Genomic DNA, 15,496 nt, shown 5'->3' with positions numbered 1-15,496 from the left:
ATTTTGCACAATTAATTGAGCGGGGCCTCTGGCTCTGGGCTGGAACCACAGTCTTCTCGCCAGGTCCCTCCCCTTTTGGCTCCGCCCAAGGGACGCCGGGGAGGGGACTAGGAGGGCGCGGCCTTACGACTTCCTAACTTCAGCCAATCAGAGGATGTGGCGCTCTCTGGTGGGCGTGCCCGAGGAGCGAGGCCAGGCAGAAGCTGAGTGCTATTGGAGGCGGTGGTTACGCCCAGACCTGCGCCCCGCTCCTCAGTCCCACCCCGCCGAGCAGCCCCAGAGTGGTGACGTCCCTGAAAGTTCTCATTTTGGCCCCCCACCGCCCCTCCCTGGCGTCCCCCAGCTAAAGAGCGGCAGGGAGGGGTGCAAATGTTTTATTACCTTTGAGAGCTTCATCTGAACTGTCAGGCCCGGAGGGAGAGAGCAGAGAAGGGAAGAGCCGCGAGAGGGTCAGTTTGGCCAGAGGACAGGGTTTAGAAGAGCCAAGCCTGGAAAGCCAAGGAGAAATGCCAGAGAGGAGAGAGAAAGGCGGAGAGTGAGAGGAAGAGAGGGCGTCAGGGGGTGGGGCGGGGGTCTCCGGGCCAGTTTGCAGAAGCGGAAGGACGGTCGGAGCGGGAACCGACCCGTCAGACTTTTCACACTTAAGTGTTTTTTTCTTTCTTTTTCTTTTCCTCTTTAATCCTTTTCGTTACCGCTACTCGGGCGCCGCGTGGCCCAAAGGGGAAGCAGGCGCGTGGACGCGCCAAGTCCCCAGGCCGCTGGAGCAGTGACATTGCCCTTTCTGGCTCAGTAGCTCCGGGCCCGCGGCCGTGGCAGGCGCGATCCCCGCGCGGGTCAGTTGCGCTCTGTCCCCCGAGCGAGAGGCGAGTGCGAATCAGCTGCGCAGCGGCGAGCGCTGGGAGTCCGAGAGAGATTAGAGGCGCGCACCGGGCGAAACGCGGCTCCCTTTGAAGCTCCCCAAAGCCGGCGAGCCAGCCCCCACCCTCCTACATCAAAGTGTACGCTCGGTGGCTTCCAGCGTTGTTGCAAACTCTCAGGGCCCGGCTCCGGGCTTGTTTTGGTGATTTCCCGCGGGGGTGGAGAAGAGGAGAAGTAGAGCCCTCTGAGCTTCTACTTCTACGGACGAGGGACGAGCGCCAGGGACCAAAGTCCGGGACTCTCCGAACCAAGGCAGCGCCGAACCCGCCAGCTCTCCAGCGGTCCTCGACCGTCGCCTCCTCCAGCGGGGCGTTTGGACATTTCTGCTGCGCAGCTCGGACAGCAGCTCCGGCCGCCCGCGGTCCCGGTTCCATTGGCCGGTCGCCTCCCAGTGAGCCGAGCCCACCCCCGGCGCATCGGGCTCTCCAGAGCCCCAGCGGGGCCACCGGCCTGCGCGCCTGCGGGTTCGGGCCTGGCTGTGGGATGTTAGCTGTGGGGGCGATGGAGGGCCCCCGGCAGAGCGCGTTCCTGCTCAGCAGTCCGCCCCTGGCCGCCCTGCACAGCATGGCCGAGATGAAGACCCCGCTGTACCCCGCCGCCTACCCCCCGCTGCCCACCGGGCCCCCTTCTTCCTCCTCGTCCTCCTCGTCCTCGTCGCCCTCCCCGCCTTTGGGCTCTCACAATCCAGGCGGCTTGAAGCCCCCGGCCGCGGGGGGCCTCTCGTCCCTGAACAGCCCCCCGCAGCAGCTCTCGGCCGCCACCCCGCACGGCATTAACGACATTCTGAGCCGGCCCTCCATGCCGGTGGCCTCGGGGGCCGCCCTCCCTTCCGCCTCTCCCTCGGGGTCCTCTTCCTCCACCTCCTCGTCCGCCTCTGCCACCTCGGCCTCTGCGGCCGCAGCCGCTGCTGCTGCGGCCGCTGCCGCCGCCGCCTCTTCGCCCGCCGGGCTGCTGGCCGGCCTGCCCCGTTTCAGCAGCCTGAGCCCGCCGCCGCCACCGCCCGGGCTCTACTTCAGCCCCAGCGCTGCAGCCGTGGCCGCCGTGGGCCGGTACCCCAAGCCCCTGGCCGAGCTGCCCGGCAGGACGCCCATCTTCTGGCCCGGGGTGATGCAGAGCCCGCCTTGGAGGGACGCACGCCTGGCCTGTACCCCGCGTGAGTACTATCGCGGGCCTGGATCCCTGTTTCCTATGCCTGCTTTCGGGTCACGGTGCCTAGTGTGCCTGCGGATGGGTCGGTCCTCCTGGACACCCCACTAGTTTGGCAGTACTAGAACAGCATGCTGTTGCCTGGACCCGGGCTTCTAGCGAGGGATGCGAGATTTCCTGAGTTCGTCAAGTCTCAGGAGCAAGCGTCGGAGGGTGAGGTTTTGTCTGGGCTGCTCCTGAAACGGACCAACTTTGGGTTACAAAGTTGGAAAGTGGCAGGAGAGGGAGAAGGCCTCTGCACTCCTGTTTTTCTGGCTCTTTCCAGCCAACCAGAGTCAGGCCTTCAGTAGCCTGACCCGTGTTTACCGCAAACCCAGGAGGGCAGGACAACTACCCATAGCCCCAAGAAAAGCAGGCATTTGCACGCACATCTCCCCCCGCCACTCCAGCTCACATTTTAGTCGTCTCCCCGCGCACCCCCAACACACTTGTTCACAGCTAGTCCGTTGACGACAGGGCCGGTGGTTCCCAGACCGGGGCCTGGGCTCTCCCTACTCCTGGACCCCAGGGTCCTTGGCAAGTTGGATCTGGTTACAAAGAAGAGGCATTTCAACACTCACTGGCTTAACACAAGAAAAGAGAGGGAGAGAAATATGACCCGTGACAGGACGCAGCAGTAAAACATAGCTCCCAAAGACTTTGTCTGGGTCACCTCGATGACCCAAGATCTGGGTAGGCTTCTGGCCAGTGAGCCCCAGCTCCTAGAAGGCTCCTCGCCCCCAGATGGCGTCCAGGGCCCTGCTCAGATCCTTCTCCCACTCTGTTCTTTGCTGGTGACCAAGTCCCTGAAGTTAGTCCAAGTCACTGGGCCTCCTTATTTGGGGCTTAGTGGCAATAACTTCAGTAACTGAGGAAACCAAGTGAGGCTTTCTTGGGAAGGGGACTCCTTAGGGTTATTGGGGTGTTGGGGACGTGTATCAGTGTTGATTGTAGGGATAGACATAAGCTGTGCCCTCCCCCCCCCACTTCGTTCTCTTCCTCCAGCCCACAGGGGCCTCAGAATAGGGACCAGTTAGCTCTCAATTGTGCAAAACACAAGGAGCCTTTTGTTGACCAACACAGGTTAGGGGAGTGACTAAGGGAAATAATATATATATAAATTCAGTTACCTTCATACCAAACTACTTCTCTTTCAGGCGCACAGAGACTAACCCGGGAGGCGAGGGTGACCTTTCTCATGCATTCCTGCTTAGTTTAAGGGGGTGGTGTCCCATTTCAGCACCGCACTCTTCAGCAGTGGCCTCCCTAGTTATTTGGCGCTGTGGTTAAGCATAAAGTATTTACTGCTGCCCCAACTGCACCTGGCTTCGACAAAAGTAGTGAGCAGAAGCCGGCAAAAGGAAGCTCGGGGTGCACCTCCGGCACAGACCACGGATGAGCATGTACTGCAAACGCGACTGAGCCTAGCTTTGATAATTCTCTCCCTGCTCCCACTCCCCCATGAAGCACTGTAACTGGTTGCCTCATCCCTCTCTGATTATGATATCGGTTCTTGCAGATCAGGGATCCATTTTGTTGGACAAAGATGGGAAGAGAAAACACACTAGACCCACGTTCTCTGGCCAACAGATCTTCGCTCTGGAGAAGACCTTCGAACAAACGAAGTACCTGGCAGGGCCAGAGAGAGCTCGCTTGGCCTATTCTTTGGGGATGACGGAGAGTCAGGTCAAGGTGAGTGGACTTTTGACACCTCCAGGGATAGCGTTCCCGAACGTGCGTGTGAGTGTGTGTGTTCATACCCACGCGCCTGTATTTTCCCCCTCCCCAAACTGACAATCCTGGTGGAGGTGGGGTGCGCTATCGGGAGCCTGGGGAGAAGTGGGGAGCCGATGAGAGGGTTGGGGTCGAACAGGCCCTAGGGTCTTTTGGAGGCAAACTGTTGATGAACAAAAGGAGTCAAGTCCTTAGAAATTAGGCTAATCTAGACTGCAGCTTGTGCTGGGGGAACTCGCCCTTAGCAGAGAATAAAAGCACTAAGGAGATAGCCCTGAGCACAGATCGAGCCGATTAGAAAGTTTGATTTGTTTTATTTGCAAAGACACTCAAGCTTCTGTTTGTCAATTCAGGCCCCACTAGATATATAATTTCCTTACGGGGAGCATCTATATTAATTGCAGTGCGATATTAATTTGTAGGTGAAAGGGAAATGAATCCAGAAGAACGTAGCACTGATAACTTGCTTTGGCTTAGACGAATACAATTGCTTTGGAGTAGTCATTTTCCAAGTGAGCTGGCAAGATTGTTAGTGAATTTTAGGGTTGCATTCTCTTAAAAGCAAGTTTATCTGCAGAATTAAGACAGTGCAGTTTATGACAATTTCCAAATAAGATGTCTCTCTGGCTATAATTGAGTTGTGTACTTCATTTCTGGGGAATCAACTTTCAGAAATCTGTCCCTGAAAGTAAAGGGATTGAACCTGCTGGGTAAATTCAATGGGATGGTTTACTGGCTTTCTGTGTTCTCTTTGTCCACTTCAGTTTGTTGCATTTGTTTCTTTAGGGTGTGTGTGTGTGGAGTCGGCTTTCTTTAGTTATATTGTTTCTCATTAAGAAGTAATATCACCAAGCTACTTAAAAGTTTATTTCCCTGCTAGGCAAGCATCTTACAATATATTTCAATCGAGTTTTTTTCACGTGGCCATTAGAAAACTATCACATTAGAAATTATTTTTGCAGCGGGTGGCTAGAGAGTCTACCACCTTAATCTGGAGGTCTTCATTTGCCACCATAAATATGTCCCTATGGCCAGAAATGAATTATTATAGCAATATAAAGAAAATCACTTTTCTTAACAGTTCTAATTCCCTGGATAAAATAAATAATGGGTGAGAAGCATACAACGAGGACAATTCAACATGTTGAGAAAATTGGTTGTTTTTTCCCCCGATTGTAAACATTAAAATACATGTGTCAGTCCATGTCAAGCATCATGAACAGGTTGAACATATTCGTATTGCAAAATGAATGTCTTAGGCAGGAGCAATATTACACTAATGTTTGAAAGATGAGGCAAGATCATAATAAAAATAATGTAACCGGCAACCTTTCCGTTTAAAGATAGCGAATGGTAATAATATTAGCTTTATGAACAACATTGAGGGTGAGTAAAGAAACTCAGCACTGAGCTGTTGAATATTTTCGTGTGCCTGCGTTGATTGCTATGCGTTAACTGGAGTTGCCATTTTATCGGAAAACTTCGGATCACACATCTTAAGTGTTGTGGAGAAGAGAGGAGGACTGACTAGCGAAGTTAGTGAGGATTCGGGCCTCTAATAAGTGAGCAGTCAAGTGTTCAAAAATGAGAAACACAGTAGAGATAATCGGATTTAATACTGTGCTCTTCTGTACAAATCACACAACACTGTAGTGGTTTGAAACTTCTTAATCTACAGATACAATTAAGGACTAAAATCCGCCACTATCGGAAAACTAAGCAAGTTTTCCGTTTCTTGCTGGAACATAGGAAAAGCAAGTTTATTTTTAGGGCAACTCTTGTTTTCACTCTTTCGGAGAAATGGCTTATGGCCGGCCTCAATGCTCTTGTGTTACTATCGCTATGGCAACGGCGGTGGGTTAGTGAGGCCACCAGACTGACTTTGACGCCTGGACCTCGGGGGCCCGCAAGGGAGAGTGGCGAGGTGGGAGCCTGGGTCTTCCGGCGTTCAATCACCCCCTTCCCGGCTCTGCCTCCCCCTCCTGCCCTCTCTCAGGTCTGGTTCCAGAACCGCCGGACCAAGTGGAGAAAGAAGCACGCAGCCGAGATGGCCACGGCCAAGAAGAAACAGGACTCGGAGACCGAGCGGCTCAAGGGGACTTCGGAGAACGAGGAAGACGACGACGATTACAACAAGCCTCTGGACCCGAACTCTGATGACGAGAAAATCACGCAGCTGCTAAAAAAGCACAAGTCGAGCAGCGGCGGCCTCCTGCTGCACGCGTCGGAGGCCGAGGGCTCGTCCTGAGCGCCGCCCGCAGCGCCGGGATCCCCGACCGCGCCGCTCAGCCGGTCCCGCCCGGGGCCCCAACACCCCGGCTGCTCCCCGGGTCTTTACTATTTTCTAAGATGTACATATCTATTTTTTTAACCTAGAAATTGTGGCGGGGGCTGGGGGTAGGACGGCCGTTGATGAGAAGGAAGGGAGCCCGCCGAGTGTACTGCGCAAAAAAACCCGCAGCCGAACCCGCAACCCCAAGGCTTCCCAGGACCCTTACCACCCGCGACTTCAGCATCGCCTCCCCTCCCCCCGCCCCCATCCAGGCTCGGTCCCTGGCTCTGCGGTCCCTGAGCTCCGGGTCGTGTTTCTGAAGAGTCAACAGCCAACGCCTGGTGGGAATCGTCCACCTCCTAGGGAAAAAGAGACGCTCCCGCGGCCCACAACTGCTCAACCCACTAAGTAACCTGTTGAAGGCTCTGTGTAAATAAATCGTGAGTCACACTGACTAGAAGTTACTTTATTGTGAATATTTAAAATGTAAAATGCTTTTTGGAATTTGGTATAAAGAGATGGACCTTTCCTCCCGTTGGTTTTAAGACCTAACACACCACTTGACCTGCTTTCATTTTAACTTGGGAATCGTAGGGAAAAAAATGTCGTTGCCCTCCTCAGACACCTCCCTACTCATTCCTCTTAGGGCTCTGGATCTTTCCGAACGGCTTTTCTCCTTCACCGATTCTGTCGCTGACCCGGCAGACCTCGCTGGGCCCCCGGGCAGCCCCAAGTCCCTCCCCCTGTCCTCCCCCAGGACTTGAAATTGCAGAACCCGCAAGCTTCTCACACCAGCTTCTGGGTTCCCTTCCGAAATTGCACAGTCGTTTGTTGCTATTTATTAGTGATTTAAAGAAAATATTGGGGAGGGAGGGGCTACAATATCTTGTATTTAATTTAACTCCTTTCTGATAAAAAATGCGTAAAAGTAGATGTTGGGAATTGTTGCAAGCTCTCTGGGTCAGAACATGAAAATTCCATTTAGTTGCTGCAATCCAATCCGAAGTGTTTTGTATTATAAGAATACTATAGAATGTGTAAATTGTTTTCTTTTTAAGCTAATAACAGTGACATATTAGCCTCTTTAACATTTATTAATTTATACGGAATTCGGTTTGTAAAGAAAAGGCAGCCCCTTTGCGAGACCCATGAAATGTAATGCACTTTCTGTTTTGAAGGAGAAATCTAATTAAAAACAGCAACAAAAAATAGTTTGAATATGTCTGTTGCCTTGAATGAACAGGTGCAAATCACCTGGCCTAAGCAGAGATTTCAAATAGAAGTCAAAACCACAAAAAAAAAAAAAGTGTTAGGTAGGCGTCCTGGGTAAAATAGCTCCTCCTCTTCCTCCTCCTCCTCCTCATCCCCACCACCACCAGCAGCAGCAGCACGCTATTCTTTGAAGGAATCGCACCTACCCCCTGGTATGGAAGGATGAAGAGACTGTCCCCTTATCAGAGCTTCCTGCGACTGTCTAGCAGATGCTTGTAATGTCTCTCCTAATTTTTTTCCCTTATTTTTCCCCTTTTTCCAGGAAGCCTCTGGGGAATCTAGGAAGACCTCATCTCCTTGTATGGATGCAGTTCCTCAGGCAACCTCTGATTCAGTTAGCTTAGGGGGAGCAGGGAGCTGGGCGCTGCCGGTCTGCATTAGTTACCTAGCCCAATGCAGAAAAGTCAGGAGCCTGGAATTCCCCAAACAGAGAAGGAAAGAAAGTATCTTTTTAAGTGATGTGGCCTGGCAGCCTTTAGAATTACAGACACAGTGCCCCAAGCTGCTTCAGTGAGAAAAGTGTTAACCTAGGGTACTGGGGGGCAGTTACTGTATTGGGGCCTTGGGGGGCATGGGTGTAATTGGCTATTGTTTTATTTTCAGACTCTTAGTTACAGGTCCAGGGAGACATAGTTTCTCTTTAGTGATGTAGATTACTGAGCCCGTGTCCAGAGAAAGACAGATCAGTGGTACCCCCATTCTTTACTTCAGGGAACGCAAGTGTGAGAACTGTTTGGTTTTCTAGAGAAAGCAGATTTGAAAAACATCGCTTTCTCCCCAGAAGTTGGAATGGCTAATGGCAATTCTTGTGATGTATATCCCTCCTGGTTTTTTGGTTTTTCAAGATGTAACCCTGGTTGTCCTGGAACTCAGTCTGTAGACCCGGCTGGTCTCACAGAGATCCGCCTGCCTCTGCCTCCCAAGTGCTGGGATTAAAGGCATGTGCCACCACTGCCTGGCCGGCTATTGGATATTCCTGATGGCAGGGTTCACTGGAAAAGAAGGAAGGAAATCGCCCCACTGTTGCTGTCCCCAGTTTGCAAAGTTCTCCAGAAATTTCGAATGCATTTTGGTTTCTGTGTTCTTAGCAAGACTGAGGTATTCATCCTACAGAAAGGCAGCTGGATTGTCAAGAGTGCTGTACTCTGCTGGATTGGTAGCTGGTTAAGGCTAACTGCGAACAGGCAAGAAACCACCCTCCTCTCCGTTCAGTATTTCCGTTTTCTCTTTCTTCCTTCATCCTTACGTTCCCTCTTCTCTCCCTTTTCGGTATTTTATTATCTCTCTCCAGCCTTTCAATTATTTCCCCCTTTGTCATTTTTCCTCTCTCCTTCCCTTTTCCCCTCCTTTCCCTCTCTGTCCTTCTTCAAGGTTTTTGAGAAAGGGAACAAACACAGTTGCTATTTTCAAAGACACTTTATTGAAAAACGTAAAAATCCGTTTCCCACTGTACTCTTGTCAACTTTTAACCTCTCTGCTGCATGAAAAGGCTAGGAAGCAAAAGGAAATAAAAATTTACACTACAATTAAAACATTGTTTCTGGATAATGATAACAATAATTCATAGTTGGAGAAACGATGCAATAATAGGAGTCATAGAAAACTTTTGAGTAAGACTTAATGTGTCTCTCAGGAAGTGAATCATCTGACAGTGTTTATTTCAGGTTGGACTTGTGGAGAGGTCCTGTCACAATTCTCTGTGTGCTTGGCGTCTATAAATGTAGCCTCCACTGTACCCCACCCTCTAAGTAGGATGAGGTGGCAAGAGGTTCTGCAGGGGACGGAGCTGGTGGCCCTGGGCTCTGGGGCCCTGCTGCATTGGCATCCACCCTTTCTTTCCAGTTGACTGCAGCAGTGACTTGAGGTTTCCAGTTAATTTACTTCCATCCCAAACTCCAGCTGGCCAAGGGTTACCATGGGCCCCATACAGCTGGTAGGAAGGGAGAAGTGGGTGGGTGGGGGTGCCTCTTCTGCTTCCCTTTGTCTGGGTTGGTTTGGTTTCTTTCTCTCTGTGTGCAAAAAGACAGTTTTGCCTAAGAGTTGGTGCGGTGGGGAAACGGAGGAAGCACATTTCCAGTACAAGCAGCTAAGGAGAAGAGTCCTTGGGTCTTTCGTTTTGTTTTGAACCGCCAGCCTTCACAGTTAAAGATTCATGACTGAAAGCCAAAAAAATGTTCCACAGGATTTGATAGACCACTGCTTTTACAAGTGAAAAAGCAAAATGTGTGTGTGTGTGTGTGTGTGTGTGTGTGTGTGTGTACGGGTGCACATGAAAGGAAGAGTACAGTGTTTTGATTTTTGTTGTGTGTGTTTCTTTTCCTAAAAAGGAAGTCAGTGAGGAGGATGGTTGAGGTTTGGGGGCCTGCAGTGGAAGGGAACAAGCCATGCTCCTGGATTCGCTGTTCTTGCTCAGTTCTCTTCCATACAAGCTCAATTTTCCTATGTGGTGATTAATTTTCACTTTGGGTTACACTCAGGATTCTGAAGTCAAGCACATATACTTTCCTTCCAGAAGCTGGGGGTGGGGGTGTTGGACATGTTTCCAAGTTTGAGAGCATCTTAATCCACTTTTCTTTTTCGTATTGAGGACAGTGGGAAGAGAGAGGACTCCAAGGGCAGGCGGTTTGTTCTGGAGCCCTTCTCTCTTTGGACATACTTATGTTCTATGTCAAAAGCTAAGGGTGTCTTTGAAATCTTCTCCTCTCTAGGGTCGAGCCAACACCAACTTGGTCTCCCTCCCATTCAAGTTAGTGGACTAGGAGAGGACTAGGAATACACACACACACACACACACACACACACACACACACACACACAGAGAGAGAGAGAGAGAGAGAGAGAGAGAGAGAGAGAGAGAGAGAGAGAGAGATTGATTCCACTTGGGAACTCCAAGCACTGAATAGCTTAAAGAGACAGTGGTCCCTTTGTTAATCCTCAACAATGAGATGGTGTAGCAACAACAGAGGTAAGTGTTGATTTCATCTATAAACTCCATCTTAGGCTAATTTGAACAGCTTTCTCTGCTTTCAACACCCTTCCCCCTTTACCACACACAGACAGACGTGCAGGGAATGCTCCCCCCACCCCCAGGACCACCTTTTCTTATTAAACTCAGTTCTTCAGTATGCCCCCCCCTTTCCTTAGGAAAGTGCTATTTTGTTCTGAAGCATTTAGATAGCTACTTCAGAGATCTATGTGTCTTCCCTGGGATAATGAATGTTTCCCCTCCCTTCCCCTCTTACCCCATCCATTTCTTCTTTCCCCTCCCCCCTTTTTTTCTTTGCCTCCCCCTTCTCTGTACTCCTCTTCCCCACTTGTTTCTCTTGCTTTTCTCCCCACTTCCCCTTCTTCTCTCCTTCTAGTCCCCCCTTCCTTCTCCTTCCTCTCCCCTGCCCTTTCCTTCCTTTCTGAGACCTTCTCCTGCTGATCTCAAACTGGAGATTTTCCTGCCCCTCCTCAGGAATCCTGGGATGGAGGGCCCCTACTACTACACCCAACTAGATCCTCTTAAAACACAGGGCTACAATCCCTCCCATTTATTAATGGAAGGTTGATGAGAGGAGGGGAGGTGTGACCAGCGTGGCTAAAGGGTTACGGGCATTTCTCTGTACTGGCTTGGAGCTGTTTCACAAACTAGAGAGTTGGTCTTGGTGCCTAAGCTCACTCTCTGGCTTCCTTTCCCATCTGAACCCAGTGACTGGAAGATTAGCTGTCCAGATGTGTATACTTGTTCCGAGGCCCCAGAGCAGACGCTACCATGGAGTAACACATTAGAAATGTTAGAAAGTATAACTTTCCCAAGGCGTTTGGTATCTATTCCAGCCAACCTGAAGCAGAAGTCTCTTTTATAGTCTCAGTGTCTTATTTGAAAAAGGGGGGGGGGGCTGGTTCAGTATATAAGGCTAGACTCAAAGATGGTTTCTTCTACATTGTAAGGGGGAGTTTTCTACCATGCATTTTGGATAGGGGCATAGTATTGTTACAGAGGATCTCTAGTACTTTCTATTGCTAATGCCATTGTCTTCCTTGAGGGTAACCAAAAGACATATTGAGGAATAATTACACTATGTGGCAGATAGAGGAAGCTCAGTAAGGAAGCCAAAGTTCCTTTCACCTCTGTGCTCAGGTTTTTAATTGGTCAGGGTATATAAACCATGAAAAAAAAAGGTCAAGTTTTGGGGGGCAAATTTCCTTGTATTACATAGAGAAAGCTAAGGCTCCTGGAAGTCAGTTCACTTAGTTATTCCCATAGGGCTGCGCCATCTCCAAGCAAAGGCCTTTGAGGTGTTTTTATGCCTCACACATTGGTACAGTTCTCAGTCATCTCCAGGAACCGCTGCAGCTTTGGCCTTGGTTCTTGGCCTTGGTTAAGCTCTTGAAAACCATTTTGTAGTCCTCCTCTTCCCTGGGGGGTTGTCCACTTCCCTTCCTGGGTCATCATTGGATCTACAAGGGCTGGTAAAGTTTCCTCCTCAAATCCAAGAGTGGGAGGGCCTGGGAACTCTTTTTGTCTTTGCCACAATTACAAGATCATATAGTGTATGATAGCCAGGCTTGGGCTGAATCTCAGCACTGACACCCCTGATTGGCTGTGCAGTATTGGTTAAGTGACTTGTGCCTTCCCTGTGCCCCTGTGTTCTGTACAGTAGGCATGTCAACTGCACTGTCCTCTTAGGGTTGTAGAGAGAATGAAACCCGTCAGTTTATATGATGTCCTGAGAAGAACAGGTGTGACAGGTAAGCTGTGGGAGCCAAACATCCTCATCATCTTCATCACGGGAAGCAGCTGCTGAAGCATCAAGAAAGGCCTTGTCCAAGGTTACTTCCAGCTCTGATGCAGGATAGACACTTGGTCCGGGAGCAATCATAAGATGGAAGTGAGAACACTCTCGAGGACAAGGTTTGCTTTCTATCACGTGACGTTTAAAGTGCAGCTAGCTGAGGTGTCCTTAAAGGACTTCCAAAAGCTCTGGGAGAGTCCTTCCTTTAGAAAGTAGAGCCTCGTCTTTCTGGTCTTGGGTGAGGGCATCATGTTGGTTAGAGAATGTGGCTTGTTCTGCCTCTTGGATCCCTGCCTTGGGGAAGTCAGTGGCCTCTTGTCATTACTCAGACAACTCTATTGAGAGGCGTCCAGGGTCAGGAGTAGGAGCAGGATCTCAGGTACTTTAACCTGATTCTTCTTCCTCTTCCTGGTGTTGGGAATACAGATCAGCACTACCACACATTTTTTATGTAATGCTGGGGACCAAACGCAGGACTGCCCGCATGGCAGGCAAGCACTCTGCCAACCGAGTTACATCTTTAACCTAGAGTTAAGACCGCCTAAGGCTTTATTTATTTATTTATTTTTTATTTTTGGTTTTTTGAGAAAGGGTTTCTCCATAGCTTTGAAGCCTGTCCTGGAACTAGCTCTTGTAAACCAGGCTGGCTGTGAACTCACAGAGATCCACCTGCCTCTGCCTCCTGAGTGCTGGGATTAAAGGCATGTGCCATCACTGCCTGGCTTATAAATTACCAAAGGGTAGAGTCTTGAGGCAGACCCTCCAGCCCAGGGACAGCCACCCTCTTGATGGCTGCCTTCTCTGAGCTCCTGACTCAGAGTCAGCCAGCTCACTGGATCTCTAATCTACAGAGAGTATGCCAGTAGTAAAGGTTTACTGTTTCATTCTGGGAACTTTGGGGTCATTTGTTATACAGCACAGATAATTAAGCTTCTAACAGATCTATTTTTGTTCTTTGGATAAGAAGTATCAAAAGAAAAGACTCGTGGCATCTTTCCTGAACACCTAAAGCTGGTTGAACACACTTCAGAAGGACCCTGTAAAATAAACAGGAAGCACCACTTATTTTTACTAAACAGTATCTGAGCCCCAGGAATCTTTATTTCTTTTTTCCTCACTTTTTGAAAAGAAATGTATTTATTTTAGGTGTATGTGTATGTGCCTGAGTATATGTGTGGCCAGGTATATGAAGGCCAGAAGATGGCATCTGATGCCCTGGAACTGGAGTTGGTTGTATGGCACCAGATTTGGTGCCGGGAACCAAATGCCAGTCCCATGCAAGAGCAAATGCTTTTAACTTCTGCATCATCCCAACTTTATCCCAGGTAAGTCATTTGACTTCAGTTACCTCCCTTTTCTTTCCCTGCACAATTATCTTACTATAAGAGTAGCCCTCTCAAGGTTGAGAAACTTAGTAACATCACTTTCTGTAATATGGCTTGTAGTTTGGCTATGTATAGGATACCATGTTTCCATTATGAGACCTTAGACATGGAAAGACACAGGCAGCTTTGTGTCCTGTTTGTCCGTTTTGTTTCATCCCATAAGAAGAGACCAAAGACACACTTCCATTTTTTCTTTTGCTTTATTAGATGCCAGAAAACACACACACACACACACACACACACACACACACACACACACACACTACAGTTTTAAGTTGGGAACTCAGTGTTTGGAAGTTCTTCACTCTCTTACCTTTCTCTTGAGAGCCAGGGCTGTAGGTCTTTGGAGTGGCCATGAGATGAGGTGTGGGGGGATGAGAGATACTGCTGAAGCTGCTGTGGCCTCCTGAGAAGGAATGGGGAGAAGGATGGAGGCACACAAAAGACCTAGATGTGAACAGGACCAAATATTAAGAACAAAAGCCTCTAGACACTCCCTCATTCAGCATGAGTAATAACTGATGTTAGTTGGCAGACAACTCTTCCTTTGTTAATCTACTCATCTTTGTAACTTGATTTCTAAAACGTGCAAAAATAAATAAATACACTTATTCATGACAAAAAATTCTTGGCTATGTGGCCCAAGCTAGGCTGAACTCTGGATTCTCCTGCCTCAGACTCCCAAGGAGTGAGATTATAGGCAAGCCCATTATGGCTAGCTTATGTACTCTATTTTCACATTCTCCTCCCAACAAAGCAAGCAGAGAGCACTCAGGCGACCAGGAATGGAGCAATGCCAGCAAGACACAGCCCATGACTGGCCTTCCTCACTCCCTGGGTAAGAAGCCATCCTTGTGCCCGCCCAGGCAGTCTGACAAAGATTATTTCAGTTGGTAAGGGGTCTGGAGAGGTAAATATAAAAACAGCACAGGTCTTCAGACAGACTGCAAGGCAGAAATGGGCATAGCCTTTGCCTTCAGCATGCTTAAGGTGACTGACAACCAAGGATTCATGCTCACCTGAAAGAGGCTTGATATCTTCCAAGTAGACAGATTTTTACTTTTACGTTTTCAGCTTACCTGTGTGTTATCTCACCAGGGAGACAAGTGTGCCTCGGATAGTCTAGAAAGGTCACAGTGGATAGCAGCTTGGAATACAATGTAACATCAGTAACCCTGTGGAAACAGAAAGCCAAAATAATCACTAGAACACGGGGCTTGTTTACTGTTGTGTGAGTCTCATGTAACAATTTGGTATAAAACTTGCTATGAGGATAGCCTTGAACTTTTGATCCCCCTGCCTCCATCTCCCTAGGGTGGGCCCCATATCCAGTTTTATGTGATTCTGGGGACTGAGTCTAGGGCTTCTGGTATTCTAGATGGGCAATTTATTAACTGAGCTACAACCTTAAGCCAAGGAACACATCTCCATCTTGTGCACACACACACGCACACGCACACACACACACACTCACACACACGCACGCACACACACGCACGCACACACACACGCACACACACACGCACACACACACACGCACACACACGTGCGGGGGGGGGGGGAGAGAGAGACAGAGAGACAGAGAGAGAGAGACAGAGACTGCTGCATGCTGGAAGGAAGTAGTTCTCAGGCTCCCGGAGTCTCTTCTATGGCCTGTTATATTTATAAATAGCAGAGAAGTTGTTGTAAAAATAAGCCAACATAAGAGATTAATGAGCTCAATGTCAAGATTTTCCCTGGGAGAAATGGAAGCCCAAGAAATGGTATTTTAATTCATTTAGAGTTACTTTTAAAGAAACGTTTTAGTCAAGCTGTTTCATACTGTTTCTGGTACTCTTCAAGTCACATGGGTGAGGATTACACAAAAGCCAGAGGGCAAGAGAAGGAAGCTCGCTGGTCATTTCCAGTGTCCATTGCTGGGAGGTTTATGTCTCATTTATTCCCCCAGC

At 49.3% G+C, this 15,496-nt stretch overlaps 1 protein-coding gene across 1 annotated transcript; it reads left to right on the top strand.

The window, feature by feature from the left end:
- The first annotated feature begins 609 nt into the window (after positions 1-609).
- Nkx6-1 (NK6 homeobox 1) lies at positions 610-7,298 on the top strand. Its single transcript, XM_041642103.1, has 3 exons — positions 610-2,071; positions 3,623-3,795; positions 5,834-7,298. Exons 1-3 carry the CDS (start codon positions 1,402-1,404, stop codon positions 6,083-6,085), a joined length of 1,095 nt encoding a protein of 364 aa, XP_041498037.1. The 5' UTR covers positions 610-1,401; the 3' UTR covers positions 6,086-7,298.
- The last annotated feature ends 8,198 nt before the right edge of the window (positions 7,299-15,496 follow it).

Source organism: Microtus oregoni, unplaced genomic scaffold, assembly GCF_018167655.1.
Source record: "Microtus oregoni isolate MIOR12 unplaced genomic scaffold, Mior012 000072F_ref0000427, whole genome shotgun sequence".
Classification (NCBI taxonomy): Eukaryota; Metazoa; Chordata; class Mammalia; order Rodentia; family Cricetidae; genus Microtus; species Microtus oregoni.
The sequence above is the reverse complement of the archived record's forward strand: the minus strand, read 5'-3'. Positions and strand labels throughout refer to the sequence as shown.